This window comes from Daldinia caldariorum (assembly GCF_022478825.1).
Source record: "Daldinia caldariorum strain CBS 122874 unplaced genomic scaffold F4812scaffold_3, whole genome shotgun sequence".
Classification (NCBI taxonomy): Eukaryota; Fungi; Ascomycota; class Sordariomycetes; order Xylariales; family Hypoxylaceae; genus Daldinia; species Daldinia caldariorum.
The window spans coordinates 1721783-1738125 of record NW_025953039.1 but is presented as its reverse complement, the minus strand read 5'-3'; the positions used below and the strand labels follow the sequence as shown (position 1 = coordinate 1738125).

Below are 16343 nucleotides of genomic sequence, written 5' to 3'. Positions count from 1 at the left end.
ACACCCCCCCCCCCCCCCCCCCCCCCCCCCCCCCCCCCCCCCCCCCCCCCCCCCCCCCCCCGCCCCCCCCCGCCCCCCCCCCCCCCCCCCCCCCCCCCCCCCGGGGGGGGGGGGGGAGACCAGTGGACGAGACTGGGAAGTTAGGTACCTACCTCCTAGGTATCAGACAGGGGTATAGGAACCTGCTAAGAACCAAATTCTAGCGCGATCGAATTGTACCTAGTAGTGTACGTACATAGTACCTAGACTGGCCGGGATCTCTGACAGGATAACAAGGGTTAGGTACTTCCAGTTGCTCTCATTCCTCTCTTTCCCTTCTACTGCTTTCTACTGTCTATCTGTCTTTCTTTCTTTTTCTCTTTTTACCCGATATCTCTATCTCGTACAGCATCACAGTACCTAAACCGTAATTCCCGAGGTCCTCCATTCCGATCTTAACTTGGATCTTGACTTGGATCTTGATACCCATTACACTCGTTTAAACTCATCCTTCGACTTTCGACCCCTCGACCCCCCATCGTGGCGTTTCATTTACAGCCTCGAAACGAGTTAAAACAATATAGGATCCCACGACGCGGCGGCTTTGTCGCAACACAATCTAATAATTAATTCCAGTCACTTGACATACCCGCAAATCGTATATGAGCGAAACTCTAGCTACAATTTCCCGCGCCGAGTAGTTAGTAAATCCAGGCGAAAGCCCGACGTTCGATACCTTGCGCAGTTAACCGAGTTGATGCATTTCGAGACGCAATAGCGATAGGAGTGATTCACTCACAATGGGAGAATCTCTGTTCAGGAATAGTCTGAAATGGCTGCTTTCTTTTCTTATAGTCTCACAAGTCCATGCTTTCTATATTCCGGGTAAGCTAACCCTCGGCGGCTCCTCGTAAACGCGCTCCCTTTAGCTATGCGACGTCTGACGAGTTCTGGACAAATACAGGTTGGTCGGTAAAAAGTTACAAAGAAGGCGAACACATACCTCTACTCGTTAATAAAGTCTACTCCGATAATACGCAATTGCAATATGCCTACTACGATCTCCCTTTTGTCTGCCCACCCACGGGGAAAAGCCACGGTCCGGGTTTGCTAAGCGGCCAGAGCATCTCGCTCAACCTCGGAGAAGTTCTTCGCGGCGACCGAATCATGACCTCAGACATCGACCTTACCATGGGACGAGACAAGGAATGCAGTTTTCTTTGCGACAAGGTAGTTACAAGAAAAGGTCTAAGGAGGGCTAAGGAATTGGTGAGGGAAGGATACGTGGTAGAATGGATCGTGGACAATTTGCCCGGCGCCACAAGCTTCGTGACCGTTGACAAGTCAAGGAAATATTACGCTGCTGGCTTCAAACTCGGATTTACGGATTACTCGTCGAGCACGGGAAAGCCGCGCTACTTCCTCAACAACCACCATACCATTGTGATTCGATACAGAACAGCGCCAGGTCGAGCCGGTGAGAAAGGAGGCAAAGTGGTTGTAGGCTTTGAGGTTTATACCAAGAGTATCGGTCCAGACGTCAAGCGAGAAAACGGTTGCCCCGTCGGTCTTCACGAAGTTGAGGATCGCTTCGAACTCTACATCGCCCCAAATAAGACGACCGATTTCCAAACGCAGTATGCTCATTCATCATACCATCCCGCGGCGATTGAAGAGGGCGATGATGACGATACCATCTCCATCCCGTACTCCTATTCCGTATACTTCCGCGAAGACGAGTCGATCGAATGGAACCGTCGTTGGGATCTGTACTTTGTCAACTCGGAGGAAGGCTCTAGAATCCATTGGCTAGCAATTATCAATTCCCTGATCATCTGCGGTCTGCTCACCGGCATTGTCCTCATGATATTAGCCAAGACGATCAGATCCGATATCAAGGGATACAAGGAAGTGTCTATCGAAGATGGCAAGTTGCGCAAAGGAAAGCCCGCCAAACGTAGTCCCAAGTCCGAAAAGACAGGGTTGGGTGTCCTCGAGAGAGACGGCGATGTGGATGTGGAAATCGAGATTTCATCTGATGATGAAGCGCTAGAGGATGTCCCAGGCTGGAAACTTTTGCATGCGGATGTGTTCAGGAAACCCGCGTACGGCCACCTTCTCGCTCCACTCGTTGGGTCGGGTATGCAGCTCCTTTTTATGGCCGTAGGCTTGGTCCTACTGAGTGCCATTGGCATTTTGAACCCTAGTTTCCGTGGTGGTTTCCTCAGCGCTGGCTTTGGTCTTTTTGTTTTTGCGGGCGTCTTCTCTGGTTATTTCTCTGCAAGAGTTTACAAGACTTTCGATGGGAAAGACTTTGGGAAGAATGCGCTGGTTACGGCGTTCCTGTTCCCCGGTCTCTTGTTCGGCCTAGTCTTCATACTGAATCTCTTCGTCTGGGCGCAAGCTTCTAGCACTGCCATACCATTTGGTACCTTGATAGCTATTGCGCTCCTGTGGCTTTGCATCCAGGTCCCGCTAGTTTATCTGGGCTCTTGGTACGGGTTCGTCCGCACCGGCGCCTGGGAACATCCCACTAAAACTGCGAGCATCCCCCGCCAAGTCCCCAACCAAGCTTGGTATGCCAAGAAGTTGCAGTCGATCTTTCTTGCAGGTCTAGTCCCGTTTGCTGTCATCTTCATCGAGCTCCTCTTCGTCTTCCAGTCGGTATGGCAGGACAAGAGCGGATACTACTACGTCTTCGGTTTCCTGGCTGTTGTTCTCGTCATCTTGATTTTAACCATTGCTGAGGTCACGGTTGTTACCATCTATGTCCAGCTCTGTTCCGAGAACTATCACTGGTGGTGGCAGTCTTTCTTCGTGGGCGGCGGAAGCGCCATATGGGTGTTCCTGTACAGCATCTGGTACTACTTCGCCAACCTGCACATATCGGGCTTCGTAAGTTCCATGCTGTTCTTCGTATACAGCTTCATGGCGTGCTGCGTGTATGGGCTTCTTACTGGCACCGTGGGATTCCTGACGGCTTATGCATTCGTCAGGAGGATTTATGGGTAAGTTTAGTCGAGTGTTCATCTCGGCGTTGCTGGAAACATTACTAACTTCTTTTGCAGTGCTATTAAGGCAGACTAAATACTTAATCGATGAGAGAACGTGATCACGTATTAATGAGACGGATGTAATATTTCATATATATTTCGCTGTTTTCAAGGCGTTTATTATTTTGGTGGAGCTATACACTCATATGAAAAGCCTCGATCCCTTTAAATCGGACAAATAGGTCGGCATAAGTCTTGAATTCGAGTGTTTCAAAGTCGTCGCCACCTTTTGTTGGATTGGATCTGCGTTCATCAACCGTCATATAATATCCAACGGGGTCTCGAGTCACGTTGACCCTTTTACGAGATATCGCTCCTAGCGACTCTAATTGATCTTATACAACATAGGTTTAACACATAATAGCATTGCTACACGTTTGTATATACTTCAAGCAATCTTGGATACCTTATAAGGAATTAAATTTGTTTACCGTTAACAACGCGTATAACAACGCTCTTGCTTACGCAAAATAGGACGTGACATGAAAATCAAAACGAATACGTAGAGTATATAGTTACGTACAACTTGAAACTCCATCCTCGTCTCTTAGAGATTCCATTCACCCCTGCGCTCGGCGTGTTGCTCACTCACAGATTGCTCCGGACAGGTTCCCGTACTATGGCGATCCAGATCCCCTCGCCGTCGGCCAAGATGTTTCCTGTGGGTTGTTGTTATGTTAGTATTTCAATATGTATGACGCAGAGTATATTCAACGCTTCCATTAGGTAGGTATAGGTAGTCAAGGGGAATAGGTAATGAATAGGTTAGCTTAGGCAGGTAGGTACTCACCGTCTTTATCTTCCAGCGTGCCCCTGACGTCTATCTTGCGGCCCACCTTCCGTATCACGCGCCCGCGTATCAGCAGGATCTGCGGGAGCCAGATCGGGCGCCGGTGGTGCGTTGTGAAGCGGATCGTGCGCGCCCCGTGTGCTGGCTCCGTTAGTATTTACCTAGGTAGGTATATGTATATGTATATATGTCTTTCAGGAGCGTTGAAGTAAGGGAGAGAATTTTTTTTTTTTTTTTTTTTTTTGGTTGGCTTCTTGGAGAAAGATGAATAGAACAAAGAAGAAGAAGGAGGAGAAGAAAAAGATCCAACTTACCGGTCTGGGCATTCGCCGCGCTCCCCATAACCTCATCCATCAGCAGCCCGTGCATGCCGCCGTGCATGACGCCCGGAAAGCTCTGGCAGTCCTCGCCCAGATCGACCAGGGCGCTGAACAGCAGGAACGGGTTCTGCGGGGACTCGCCGTTCGGCCTGCCGCCGCCGCCGAGCAGGGCTTCGGACGCCGACAGCGCGGGTTGCTTGGGTTTCGGGTCCGGGTTTGGGTTCTTGGCCTTGCTGCTCCGGCTGCTGTCGGATGGCGCGGAGCCCCCGGCGGGGGAGAGCTCGCCGGTGCCGCCGAAAGATGGAGAGCGGGAGGAGGAGGAAGTGGAGGAGGGTTGGATGGGCTTGACGAGTCGGTAGAAAGTGACGCACGCGCGGGCGGTCGTGGGGCTATTCATGGTCTTGCGCACGAGGCTGGAGTCGCCGTTGGGTACTACGATGATGACGATGATGATGATCGGCGAGTTAGTTAGGTGCTTATACGTCTATCTAGGTAGGTATTTTCTTCGTAAAGACTTGGGGGGGAGGGTCTTAGGTGCTACCACGTACGAGGTCGTCGGTCCGGCACGCCGATCTCGATGATAGCCGGGTCGGAGAGGAGCGCTGCGCACCACGGGACCGCCTTGAAATGCGCGAGGGGGTCCGCGACGACTTGGCTGTGCTCCGTCGGGTTTGAGGCGAGGGGGGAGGAAGACGACGACATGGTGGGCGAGGGATTGGGACGGTATGGAGTTTGAGTTAAGTCGTGAAGAGTTGTTAGTTGTCAATGGTATATATTGTATATTATATTATTCATATATAGGTTAGGTACCTTAGGTAGGTATGTTAGGTAGGTAGGTATTGTCTTATAAAATAAGTAAAATTTAAATGTCTTTTACCAACCTCTTATAATACCTATAATGTAATATTAAAAAACATATGATGACGCTATGGCTTTCAGCCACTAATAAACCTTCTTATTAATTTGGAGTGAGGTCGGGTTGAGACAATACAGTATCCCGAGCAAAGTTCGGGCATAAGTACCCCGGCCTCGCCTTTTTATTGATGCCCCTTATTAACGCCCCAGAGAACTAAACTCGTGTGGTTGACGGCCGCCTTCTTCCCATTCCTTAAGGGCTGCCACAATGCGAGGATATCTGACCTCCAGAGCCCAGCGTTGGATTGCGTTAAAATAATTTTGGATCTTAAGAGCGTCTTCCAACACTAGTGGGCTGAGGTGCTTGACGTCTCTCACTCGATATATACGAGATTTGACGCTTTCTCCTGTATCGGTCGTGGTCTCTTGTACGTCCCGCCACATCACGTTTATGTTGCATAGGTACGGACCCGCGTTAAAGAGGAAAACCACATCCCGTTCCTTTAGAATCGACCAAGTTATATCCAGACTTATACGACCGCCGATAATGCTTTGGTTATCTCCTTCGTTCGGAAGGCCCAGACGCCCTTTCAATTCCATAACCAGGTACGGACAAATAATTGTAGAAGCAGACATACTCCTGAATCCGACGTAGCTTGTTTCTGTGTCTGCTGGAGGGGGGATTCAGGGTTCGTCATATCCCCAAACCACGTCGGGCTTCGGTTGGGGCAATGTGTGTTCGTAACCTATATAAGGAGGCAAGAATTGCCTCTTGAATTGCATCTCTTTCACACAGTCTAATATCGTACCATCTTGATTAGTATTTGAAGACCAGTCACCCCCACGGACAGACATAAGAAGTTTGTCGTAGACGCCTGAGAAGGTCGACCCGTACGTGTGACTCTCAAAAGCACGTCTGAAACTTAGCCATCTATCGCGAAAGTTGGGAGGAGGTCCTTCGTCTGGGTATCCGTCAACTGTATCGATATGTTCTTGCACCCAGTTCGGAGTCGGGTCGTCGCCCCATAGAATTTTAATCCCATTCCGAGGAAGCGTTATGGTTCGAAACTCTGGTTTGGTGAGAAGTTCGTGTCTTTGCAAAGTTCTGGTGGTGGACGTATGGGTAGTCTTTCCCCCCCTTGAGCTTTGCAATGGGTCTCTGCTATCTCTGACGCGTCTGCTTGCTCAAGGGTATCAAGCCACTCAAGTACTGTAGAGTTGGCTTCTTGAGTGGTACTTGGTGGTATGGGAAGCGTGCTGGATTTTTCTTGGGACGCTCGTACATCTTTTTCTGGAGAGGTTTTAGCCCTTTTTCGAGGAGGGTGTTCTATGTCGGGTGGTGTGATTTGTGATCGCTTCCTTGAACTTGAGGGCGATTTAGTAGGATCCGAGAGATCTAGGGAAGGACAACAATGGGACGGCTGTTGCATTTGTACTTGACAAGATCGAGTTTCCATAGTTAGCATACAAGAATAAGCAAGGCCTGAAAGCTCAGATCAAATACGCATAAAATTCTAGGATTGTGTACTATTTTGCCGGTTATAATATGACTGCTCAAAAAGTTCCGGTAGAAATTAGACTATAGAGTTAAAATATACATGTATGTATGTGAGGGTATAACTAATATAACCCTTATATTAGTTTTTAATTCGAATATTTGATTGCTATTGATGAAAGATTTTATTTTTATTTATTTTTATTACCTTTGTTCTAGCTATTCGGAACGTTTAGGATGAATGCTTTGAGTTTACAAAAGGTTATTGTGGCGAACTTTTTCTAGCTGGGGAAAAGCCGAGGGCTCTCGTGTGGCCAACTTTTAACATACTATTATTTATTTTTGTTTGTTTACTTAGAGGATAATCCCGTAACTAGCTGGAGTCAGCCTCAGGAAGTAGATCTCCAGGCCCAAGACGGAAGGGGAGCGTTTGTCTAGAATGAAAAAGCAAGAAGCAGGAAAAGAGAATTGATAATATGCGCCTCTAAAGCCGTTATATTTCCACATGTGGTCCCCAACGCCTCCATGTCTTACTCGAAGAGACCAACTGGTAATTTGCAAGGCTAAAGGGAAAATGACAATGCGATGGGAAAGGGGGTGCCAAGAATTGATATACATGATGATACTTCTATGTCAACCTCCACAGTCATCGCGAGCTGGACTCGCGCTCGCTATGCTGTACCCAAGGTATATTCTACCATAAACGCCTACACTCCGATAATGCTGCCACAAATCCTTCAAATGTACGACTCTTGTCTAGTCTAGATGTTGAACAGTATCTTTAACCGCTCCCACGTGTAGAAACTCACAGCACCCATAGGTAACACTTTCACATAACCAATCGATAATCCGACGAAAAACCCAGAAATCCCTCGTTCTCTAAAGATCATACTCGCTGTTTGGCCTATTCGTAATCGCCGACCATCTCCCACGGCCCCGCTAACTTGCTGTCGCCGCCTGATGACCTCCAATGGGTAAGACACGGTTTGTGATACAACACCGGAGACTCCTCCGGCTATTAATTCAGCCCAAGCTTGAAGCGGCGCAGGCTTATCGGGCGGAGCATTGGGAGGCTTGGGCAGAGTAGTATATTTCCGAATTGACGGTAGGCGGAAGAGATCGCTCACGGTGTCGTGAGTTAAAAAGGACACACCGGCGTATGGTACCATGCCTAGGAGAGTCGTAGAAAACCCTCTGTAGAAGTTAATCAGCCCAGAGCGAGGGGTTATGGACTGCGCCGTTGCTGCCGTGACTGCAGCCACACTCCCGGTGATACCTGACCCGGGCTTCGTGTTCACAGGAGGCGGCTCCGATACAGGGTGCTCATGATAAATCTTTTTGCATATCTCTATCAGTGACGGTCGTGTAGCCTTCGTTTCAAACGCCATCCGCACTCGAAGAATCTCCAAAGGATATGTGAGAAAGACTGATGTAACGCCGGCCATAGCACCGGATGCGAACCGCCGTAACCAGGTTTCATTTTTTCGGTTTGAGCCGATAAGCAAGGCACGATATTGCTCGTAAGCAACAAATTTCACGGCAGCGTAAGGATATATCTTCAGGAGTGTCGCCGAATGTCCACGAAATAGCCCTTGAACTCCTTCGCGCGCATATATGTCGCGTATCGCTATCCCGAAGCCGGCCCACGAACCCTGATATTTTGCGAATTGCGGATTGCCTGTCTGGAAAAGAATTTTGACTCGATCGAGAGGAGCGACGATAGTCTTGGCCTGGTGACAAATCGTAAGCATGTGTAGCCAATTGAAGCATTGAGAATGTAAGAATACGTACAGCACACCCTGCGAGACCTCCCGCAATAAAAGAGCGGAGGACATAGTCCATACTGTGTTTATCTGGTTGTTTCCCCTTCATTGCTATCGGCGGTTTACTATCGATCGAATCTGTGTCTGAGCCTCGCGTCGTCGTAGCTCCTGTGACGGTATTGCTGGCTTTTCTGACAACGCCGTCCACTTTGCTGACCATGGCGTTGCCATTATCCTCTCCCTGAGATGTGAACTCGGACATCGTGGCATGTTTTACGGCAGCCGATGGCATCACTGCGCCACCGACCTTATTTTGTTCGATTTGATGCAGATAGACGCTATGTGAGAAGGGTAAAAGCGAAACTATGGGTACATGTCTATGCTGATGGTGAGGTATAGTTGTGATATGATGTAGTGAGGGGGCTTCGTCGGCGAAGGTAAAAGTTGGTGGGAAAATGGATGGAGATTGCGGTGCCCCGGATTTTGCGCTGACGAAGCGATCTACTAGGCTAGCACTTTACCTCTTACTACCAACTATTACATAGGTACTATGAAGAGAACAGCCGCGAACGTCACTTCCAAGGTTCCTTTTTATTATCTCCACCCTTGTCAAAATACCCCGAGTCCCAAGCCGAGGCTTGCCGAAGCTTAGCCCGTCTACCCGATAAGTTTTTTAAGCCAACGGCGGGGGCTACACCTTCAAATATTATCACGCGACCTTTCGCTAATACAATATGCTTTGAATCGGAGTTAATTTTATGAGCTGGCGTATGTAGGTTAGGTTAGGTACTTACATGTGCGTGTTCGCGCACTATTTATTCTCTAGTGGAGACCTCAAGTCAATGTTTCAAAAAGATTAAAGCGCCAGTCCTCAGAAAGCCCTTTTGATGGTAGTTATAATGTTTAAAAACAATGTGTTTATGAAAGATTTGTACCCAATACCTACTATAGTAAGTATATATACCAAAGATTACTATGTATACCGAGCTTCGATGCCTGTATCAATATAGCTACCCTCGTCTTTGTCTTCGTTTGTAGACAATGTTCTATGTAACCCTCGCTACCTTTTCCTGGTTGCCGAGTTTCCATTCCAGGGCCCCCCGCCATATGCCAGGATTCGCAGTGCTTTTCGCCCTTCGTAACCAACAAGTACTCCGGTTCCTATTCGGAGGTCTTGGAGGCAAACTGAGCCTTCTTTCGCGCTAGTTCCTGCTCTTGGGTTTCCTTAATCTCTTCCTTTGTCGCATTGTGACCTACGTTCACACTGCTGTTATATGGGTTTTCTGGGCTCTTCATAAACTCTTTCGCGAGCTGCTCCTTCCTCTGAGTAAAGCGCAGTTCTTTTATACTTCCGTCTTCTTTCATTTCTTTGAGCCGTCTTTCCTCAAATTTGGCGTATGCGGCCTTGACCCTTCTACTGACATGTTTATCGACTTTGACTTCAGATGAACTTAAGAGAAGACCTTCGAGGAGGTCCAAAATGGCGTCAGTACCTGAGGCCTGGTATTCTGTGTTTTTGTCATCGTCAATGGAGAGATTAGACAAGGCTCCGTCGATGCCACGATTTGTTTTCTTGACAGCGGTCTTGGAATTCTTAGGGCCAGCACGACTTGGTAGACTCTTTTCCTCCTCGGCAGCAAGAGCTTCTTTCTCTGCTTTTTTTCGGGCTTGCTCTGCCCTTTTTGCTTCCTGTGCTTCTCTGAATAAAGGTTAGTATATGGATTACCAGGTTGGTCTTTGTCAAATACGGGTACGGTATATACTATAATACACTATAGCCCAATGACAATTCATTAATCGAAAGCCCTGGATACCCTCGATATACTCCAACAAAGGAAAAGGAGGAAAAGGAGGCAAGTAGCGTACTTCTTCGAATTATTTTTAGCACCCTTAGCCCATTCGGCGTCCTCTTCCGCCGCCTTCTTTGCATCCTCAGCGGCAGCCTTGTTGGCAGCTGTTTGAGCTTTTCGGGCCTGGCCAGCTGCCTTTTTGCTATTATCACTCCCTTTTTTCCCCGCCATGGCGCTAAATTGGGTATAGATCCGACCAAAAAAAGCTAGCAACTGATATGTTATTTGCTTTTCTTTTTCTTCTTGTATCATAAGGTAACTTTACCCACGGGGACGGATCAAACAACGTCTCGTCAGCTACTTGGGAGCTTGTGTGACATGTCAATATGACGGAGAAGAGGGGCAAAAAGATAGTGGGGAGTTTTAATGCAAAGAGTTATGTCTAGTGTATAACCTAAGCATAACGCTATATATATGCATGCTTGAATAATGTATAAGATAAAGTCCGACATAAGCTCTAGATTCATCTAGCCTATAGATGCTATGACGTATTTTCAATATATAAGATACACATGCTCTGGTATAAATAAGCTGGGTATTGGTATAAATAAGAGTACCTAGGTATTTACGTTTTTATTCGTGTAAGTCTATACATCTTCAATAGGCGACGACCTACGCCTTACGAAGATACCACCTACCCAGGTAGGTACCTAAATAGGTGCCCCCATGTTCTAGCTGCAGTTGGTTACCTTATTCCATGACTTTTTCTACTTTATTTACTCTGTTGGTTCCAACTTCGAAGACGGGGTAAGGCTGGATGGCCATAATCCCTACATAGAGGAGTAGCGGCTATACAGGGAAGATGATTGGTTATCAACATTATGTGCACTGCCAACCACTTCTGCGTCACGTACCTGTAAGGCGGCCTGGATTAGGTATTTAATGAAATCAACATGGTAGTTCGAATATAGGTTGTAGCGTGCCATGCCTCCTCGTTGGAAATTAAGGACATAGTACTCTTGCTAGGACGCTTCGTCATAATGCTAGACGATTCTCTACAGGAATTGTATCGACAGCCAGCATATCCATATCGAAAGTTAGAGGGATCAGATATTCGGCTACTCCGTATCTTACCAAGAACCGAAACCGACGATATTGAATGTCTTCTTCATCAGATCCCTATCGAGGAAGCGGGAGACTTTCACTCCTTGTCTTATGTATGGGGCGATGTGACGGATCGGTGTACTATCACCCTTGAAAATCAGCCTTTCGAGGTTACAAGAAGTTTATTTGAGGCTCTCGATCAGTTGAGAGAGTGTCCCCCTGACTTCGACTCCCTCGAAGAATACTTCTGGATTGATGCTATATGTATCAACCAAGAAGATATAGACGAAAGGTCCCAACAAGTGCAACGCATGATTGACATATATAATGGATCGCATACTATTATATGGCTCGGGCCTATAGTTTCACTATCTGCGGATGGGCCTTCCAGTTGCTCGCCCGAACATCAAATGTCATCAGAAGAAGCATTCGAGTTTTTATTCAAGAAGATAAATTCGATGGGGGATGAATGGGAGCCTGTGGGCGAGAACAATAAGTTGGTCATAAATAGATGCCTCGGCCGTGCATACAAGGCGGTCCTGGATATAATGACGGAAATCTTGCACCGGCCGTGGTTTGGGAGAATATGGACGCTTCAGGAAGCCTGCTTAGACTCCTGGCTGACCGTCCATCTTGGACCTTACAGCACATCCCTGTATCGTTTCCTGGAGTTTACTGAATACTTTGCGCTACGTAACAGGGTTCTTTACCTCAGTCCAGGAGTCCAGAGAGTCCTCGCTATACAGAATATGAATGAGTTACTCGCAACGATTAGGTCGAGCGACGGCGATGGGCTGAAGGTAGGCGAAGTCTTGACCAAAATATTGGGGATCGCAGGCGCCGCGAAGTCTACGGATCCTCGAGATCAGATCTACGGTTTATTAAGCATGCTTAAATATATGAGAGGAGGAGACCTCCCCGATGATCTATCGCCAAACTACCATATGTCCTACACGGAGACTTATTGGAACTATGCTGCTTTTCTCTTTCAATCAACCGGGGATTTGCATTTACTTAAGTGTAGGCGCAACGAGCTTCACGATGTACCCTCCTGGGTACCTGATTTCCGTTACCTATCTGCGGGACCTTCAATACCTGACCCATCTGTATACGTGACACCCGACAAAAAGGTTTTGCATTTACAGGGCCACATACTGGGCACATTCCGCTGTGTCTTCCCTAGAGTTGACCCCGAAGGGATGATGCCGCGCCGCGCGAAGATACCGTTGGAGTTAACGAATCATTTAAGAGCTTTCGAGGAGCAAATCCTTAAACCGTCGGCACTTGCGAGAGAGATAACGATCGAAGAGGCTTTCAACAATATGATGGAATTTGCGACCAAGATTTTACCTGTGAAGAGCACTGCATCATCATTCTACGAAGTATACAGCACTCTACGCGATTCAATTAGGACTAGAAGGTCAAGAACAGCAAAGAAAAAGAGGACGAGAAACATAGTTTTCAAGGAACAAACTATAGTCGACCATTTCACATTTCACTACTTATTACTTCACGATGGAACGATTCTCGTATCCACTAGGGAGGATATTGAAGTGAAAACTGGTGATTTAATATGCATATTCAAGGGTTCTGGCAAACCAGGCTTACTGCGTGCCTGTGGCGAAAACTTCATCTTTCTAGGCATGTGTATCATACGAGGCGGTCCTCTTGAGAAGAAATTGGATGACGATTTTTGGGCTACTGCGGATATACAGGATATTAAGTTGGTATAGCGAAGTGATAGGGATGAATGGGGATATAACATCTATCACTCTATCTATGTTGTCATTCATAGCCTGCAGACTGGTGAAAACCATACTGGAAAGCTGACCCCGAAGATGCTATCGCACAAAGCTTTTGGTTAGAAAGGAGTGAACCTAGAGGACATTATCAACCTGGTAGGGTCGACAGAGGATGGTATGATGGAAGATGAGCTCTAAAAGTATTAATATTTTATGCTTTCAATGCCTGCCTGACCGTAATAGCGACAATTAAAAAATTTCACGAAGAATATCCAACAGCTTATACGATGTCATTCCAAAAACAACAGCCAATATTCTACCGAGGTCATAGTTTTCAAGCACCTGGGGTATTCAGGGGCTTGCCTGGTCCCATATTCTACGTTCTACATAGGCCCCGTCTAATGCCCACCTCAATGGCCACAGAGAAAAGAAGGACAAGAGGTAAATAGGATCCGTGAAGACTTCCATTCCACGTATGGATATAGCGTTACGATGTTCAGCTTGACGAGGATGACAGCGGTGGAAGGCTTATGTGAGGTTCTTAGTTGAAGCATAGCCATGTCGCCATATCTTCCGCCAAGTACCTATGTGATATCCACGGTGAAGATCTACGAAACAAGGAGAAAAAGAAAAATCAGCGGCAGCGAGTACAGTCAGCTATACTTCATGAACGAGGAGTTTAAGTCCGCATTCGTGCTGCTTTTAGACGGGTCCGTTGCGCGACTGCTGCGGCAAAACGTCGAAGCCCAGCCGGGGGACGTCGTCTGCTTATTCAAAGGGGCGGCGCAAGCCAGCGTGCTGCGACCGTGCGGGGGGGACAGCTATACGTTTCTCAGCCAGTGCGATATGCGGACCCGGCCGCTCGTATTTGAGAAATACGACGAAGCGTTCTGGGAGGGGAGAGAGTTGGCGGAGTTTAGGTTGGTATAGTTAACTACTTAGACTTGGTCATATCTTGGGTTGTGAAGGTGTACTAGAGTAGAGGACAGTCTTCAGTTAGCTCCTGGCGTTTAGAAAGGCAAGATTTGGAGCTGCTACTACATTAGGTACCTAGCAAATTGCGTATTGGTTAGATTGTAGAAATCCTTAGAATAAAGTTAGAAAACAGGATACCGTGGAAACAGGTACGCCATCTAAGGAGTAAGCAGATACTGTATGGACATTGTAGTAAACAGCATAGAGCCGTGAAGTCTCGTAAGACTTATGATGCTCTAGTCTCTAGACTCTAGGGCCACCATACCCTGATATGATATGCCTAAAATAGAAGCAGATATTAGTATCGCTATAAGATGTCACTAACAAACGACACGTTAGCCCCTTATTTTCTAGTGCCTTTGAGCAGTGATGTTTTTATAGACAGCAGAAAGACATACGTTTATCATCCTAGTCTATTTGGCACGCAACTTAGAGAACATATATAATAGCACTGTCGATGGACCTTATATCACTAAATACCTGAAAGCTCTGCTTTCAACGGCATTATCTCTTGAAATGAAACATGGTCATATTAAGTAACTCGGTGATTATTATCATTACTTACGTTCATTACCTCATGTTGCCGCAAGTCCAATTGCTATCATATGCACATAATCTAGTTCATGCTAATAAGAAAGCAAGCAACTTAGTCCAACAACCAGCAAAGCCAAAACACCAAACGACGCAATGCCAATAAGCAGGCAAGACAAGACAAGACAACAATTCTACTGCAACGTTGCATTCGTATTGCATATTGGATCGAACCATCCTCCAGTAAACGCCTATGGCTTTTTCGGGGGGAGATACCAGAACAAAATCGTACACAAGCAGCAATGAAGCAGCGAACTCCCCTGCACCTTTTCCCTTATCGACGAAACCTTGGAAAACGCCGCGAACTCCTTTTTTGTTTTCTTCGTGCTTCCGACCCGAGGCCGCCTCGTACCCTTCAGACCACGATATCCATTCCAAGAAACGAATTTCCGTATTTGACACCCCTACGTGATCGTGCCTAGTCCAGCTCTGCCAAGAGGAAGAAGAAGAAGAAGGAAAAGAAGAAATTAATCTGTCGCCCCCCTTTTCATTGACGAAGTAGAAGTTAGTTTGTGGCATGCACAGACATATATTATACCGTATGGCTCCTGTACAGTGCATCGCATTAAACATCTCATCTCAAACGTAGGCGTGAACCGCAAACCGCAAATACAGAGTAGAAACACAAGGCGCAATGCATTACGTAACAAGAAAAACCGCAAGCTCCCTTATACTTCCTCCCTGAATATCGATCTTCGCTCCGACGTCGGGCTGTCGTGCTTGCCTCCCGCCATGGCCCTGGTCGCAGCGACATTCGTGTCGATGGGGCGGGGACTCACGCCCCGCATGCTGATATTGCTGGGCTCAGCAGATTCGTCGTCGAACGGATTGCGACTTCTTCCCACGCCCAGGTCCGCGTTTCCATTGCCTCCGACAGACAGTCCCTGGTCGCGGCTCAAGGTCCTACCTCTCGGCTCATCGGCCCCTAGGTTGACGTTGTTGTATCCCGTGTTGGTATTATGCTCGTGCTGCTGATGTTGCAAGCGCTGTCCTTGTCCACGAAGACCCAATTCTTGCTCCTCGTACCCGTAAGGATAATACCCGTCCGCCTCGTTGCCGACGCGCGAGTCCCAGGCCTCGTCCGGATCGAGGGGTCCGAAGCCCCGGCGGGATGGGCGCTCGTACGCGCCGCTCGCAGATCTGTTCCCGCTATTGCGAAGGGCGCGCCATTTGTCGTTTACCCAGCCACGAACGCCGCCCGGTGCCGGTTGCGGTGGTCCGTATGAAGACGAGGGTTTAGAGTGGACGAAAGGGATGTAGGATGACAGGGGTGGGGCAGGAAGCTATTGCGACAAGGGCAATGTTAGTTTCTCGTCCTATAGGTACCTAACTAGTAGATAGGCTAACTGCGGAAGGAGGAGGAGCTGGAGTATAAAGTATTGCTCCGGTTATGTCCGGCAAGTAAGACAAGCATGATGCGGTGTTGAGGGGGAGAGGAGACAAGAGTGTGTGGATGAGAGATAATGGTTGGGTGGAAGAATACGGTAGAGAAAACGGAGCACTTACACCTAACCGCCTTGCGCGCAGCTGGGTAAAGACGATCCAGCCGACCGCAGCGACGATCAGCAGTACGAATAGGATTATGAAGAAGGTTCCGACAGGGCTGACCATTTTCGGTCGCGGATGTGGTCCGGGATGTTTATCAGTTTAGGGATCGTCTATAAACTAGGAAAAACAAAATATGTGGTCGATAAGGCCAGGGAAAATCAGATGATTAAGAAAATTAATAAATAAAAAGAGTGGCGAGACCGGCGAGACCTGCGAGACAAGGTAGAGAAGGGAGAGGAAAGAGGGAAGAAAGGAAGAAATCGTTGTGGGTCGTATGCAACAAGACGACAGAAAAATGCAGAGAGGTGGAATCTTGTCGTTAGTATGTCTCACAATGC

General features: G+C 47.6%; 7 protein-coding genes across 7 annotated transcripts; 2 read left to right on the top strand and 5 right to left on the bottom strand.

The window, feature by feature from the left end:
• Positions 1-779: 779 nt before the first annotated feature.
• On the top strand, positions 780-3066 carry F4812DRAFT_456735 (Nonaspanin; the record flags this gene model as incomplete). Its single annotated transcript, XM_047937042.1, has 3 exons — positions 780-864; positions 1001-2987; positions 3048-3066. The coding sequence occupies 3 exons, from the start codon at positions 780-782 to the stop codon at positions 3064-3066; spliced, it is 2091 nt and encodes a 696-aa protein (XP_047793038.1).
• A 427-nt stretch (positions 3067-3493) lies between these two features.
• On the bottom strand, positions 3494-5029 carry F4812DRAFT_276252 (HotDog domain-containing protein). The gene is made up of 4 exons (XM_047930957.1): positions 4691-5029; positions 4137-4574; positions 3823-3963; positions 3494-3691 (listed from the first exon to the last, which is right to left on the bottom strand). Exons 1-4 carry the CDS (start codon positions 4842-4844, stop codon positions 3621-3623), a joined length of 804 nt encoding a protein of 267 aa, XP_047793037.1. The 5' UTR covers positions 4845-5029; the 3' UTR covers positions 3494-3620.
• Positions 5030-5195: 166 nt separating this feature from the next.
• On the bottom strand, positions 5196-6427 carry F4812DRAFT_456733 (uncharacterized protein; the record flags this gene model as incomplete). Its single annotated transcript, XM_047937041.1, has 3 exons — positions 5196-5668; positions 5807-6102; positions 6171-6427. The coding sequence occupies 3 exons, from the start codon at positions 6425-6427 to the stop codon at positions 5196-5198; spliced, it is 1026 nt and encodes a 341-aa protein (XP_047793036.1).
• Positions 6428-7253: 826 nt separating this feature from the next.
• On the bottom strand, positions 7254-8517 carry F4812DRAFT_456732 (mitochondrial carrier; the record flags this gene model as incomplete). Its single annotated transcript, XM_047937040.1, has 2 exons — positions 7254-8222; positions 8284-8517. 2 exons carry the CDS (start codon positions 8515-8517, stop codon positions 7254-7256), a joined length of 1203 nt encoding a protein of 400 aa, XP_047793035.1.
• A 337-nt stretch (positions 8518-8854) lies between these two features.
• On the bottom strand, positions 8855-10647 carry F4812DRAFT_276209 (DUF1014-domain-containing protein). The gene is made up of 3 exons (XM_047930956.1): positions 10122-10647; positions 9050-9954; positions 8855-8992 (listed from the first exon to the last, which is right to left on the bottom strand). Exons 1-2 carry the CDS (start codon positions 10355-10357, stop codon positions 9417-9419), a joined length of 774 nt encoding a protein of 257 aa, XP_047793034.1. The 5' UTR covers positions 10358-10647; the 3' UTR covers positions 8855-8992; positions 9050-9416.
• Positions 10648-10958: 311 nt separating this feature from the next.
• On the top strand, positions 10959-13166 carry F4812DRAFT_276201 (HET-domain-containing protein). The gene has a single exon (XM_047930955.1). It carries the CDS (start codon positions 11086-11088, stop codon positions 12880-12882), a length of 1797 nt encoding a protein of 598 aa, XP_047793033.1. The 5' UTR covers positions 10959-11085; the 3' UTR covers positions 12883-13166.
• Positions 13167-14844: 1678 nt separating this feature from the next.
• On the bottom strand, positions 14845-16196 carry F4812DRAFT_275929 (uncharacterized protein). Its single transcript, XM_047930953.1, has 2 exons — positions 15964-16196; positions 14845-15740 (listed from the first exon to the last, which is right to left on the bottom strand). The coding sequence occupies exons 1-2, from the start codon at positions 16066-16068 to the stop codon at positions 15126-15128; spliced, it is 720 nt and encodes a 239-aa protein (XP_047793032.1). The 5' UTR covers positions 16069-16196; the 3' UTR covers positions 14845-15125.
• Between the last annotated feature and the right edge of the window lie 147 nt (positions 16197-16343).

What these genes read in the sequence shown, in the direction of transcription:
- F4812DRAFT_276252 (XM_047930957.1), bottom strand. Translation starts at nt 4,844, where the DNA reads ATGTCGTCGTCTTCCTCCCCCCTCGCCTCAAACCCGACGGAGCACAGC. An exon ending in CGTGCCGGACCGACGACCTC is followed by an intron (nt 4,575 to 4,690) that starts GTACGTGGTAGC and finishes TCATCATCGTAG; the next exon opens with TACCCAACGGCGACTCCAGC. An exon ending in CACGCTGGAAGATAAAGACG is followed by an intron (nt 3,692 to 3,822) that starts GTGAGTACCTAC and finishes AACAACCCACAG; the next exon opens with GAAACATCTTGGCCGACGGC.
- F4812DRAFT_276209 (XM_047930956.1), bottom strand. Translation starts at nt 10,357, where the DNA reads ATGATACAAGAAGAAAAAGAAAAGCAAATAACATATCAGTTGCTAGCT. An exon ending in GCTAAAAATAATTCGAAGAA is followed by an intron (nt 9,955 to 10,121) that starts GTACGCTACTTG and finishes ACCTTTATTCAG; the next exon opens with AGAAGCACAGGAAGCAAAAA.
- F4812DRAFT_276201 (XM_047930955.1), top strand. Translation starts at nt 11,086, where the DNA reads ATGCTAGACGATTCTCTACAGGAATTGTATCGACAGCCAGCATATCCA.
- F4812DRAFT_275929 (XM_047930953.1), bottom strand. Translation starts at nt 16,068, where the DNA reads ATGGTCAGCCCTGTCGGAACCTTCTTCATAATCCTATTCGTACTGCTG. An exon ending in TGCGCGCAAGGCGGTTAGGT is followed by an intron (nt 15,741 to 15,963) that starts GTAAGTGCTCCG and finishes TTGTCGCAATAG; the next exon opens with CTTCCTGCCCCACCCCTGTC.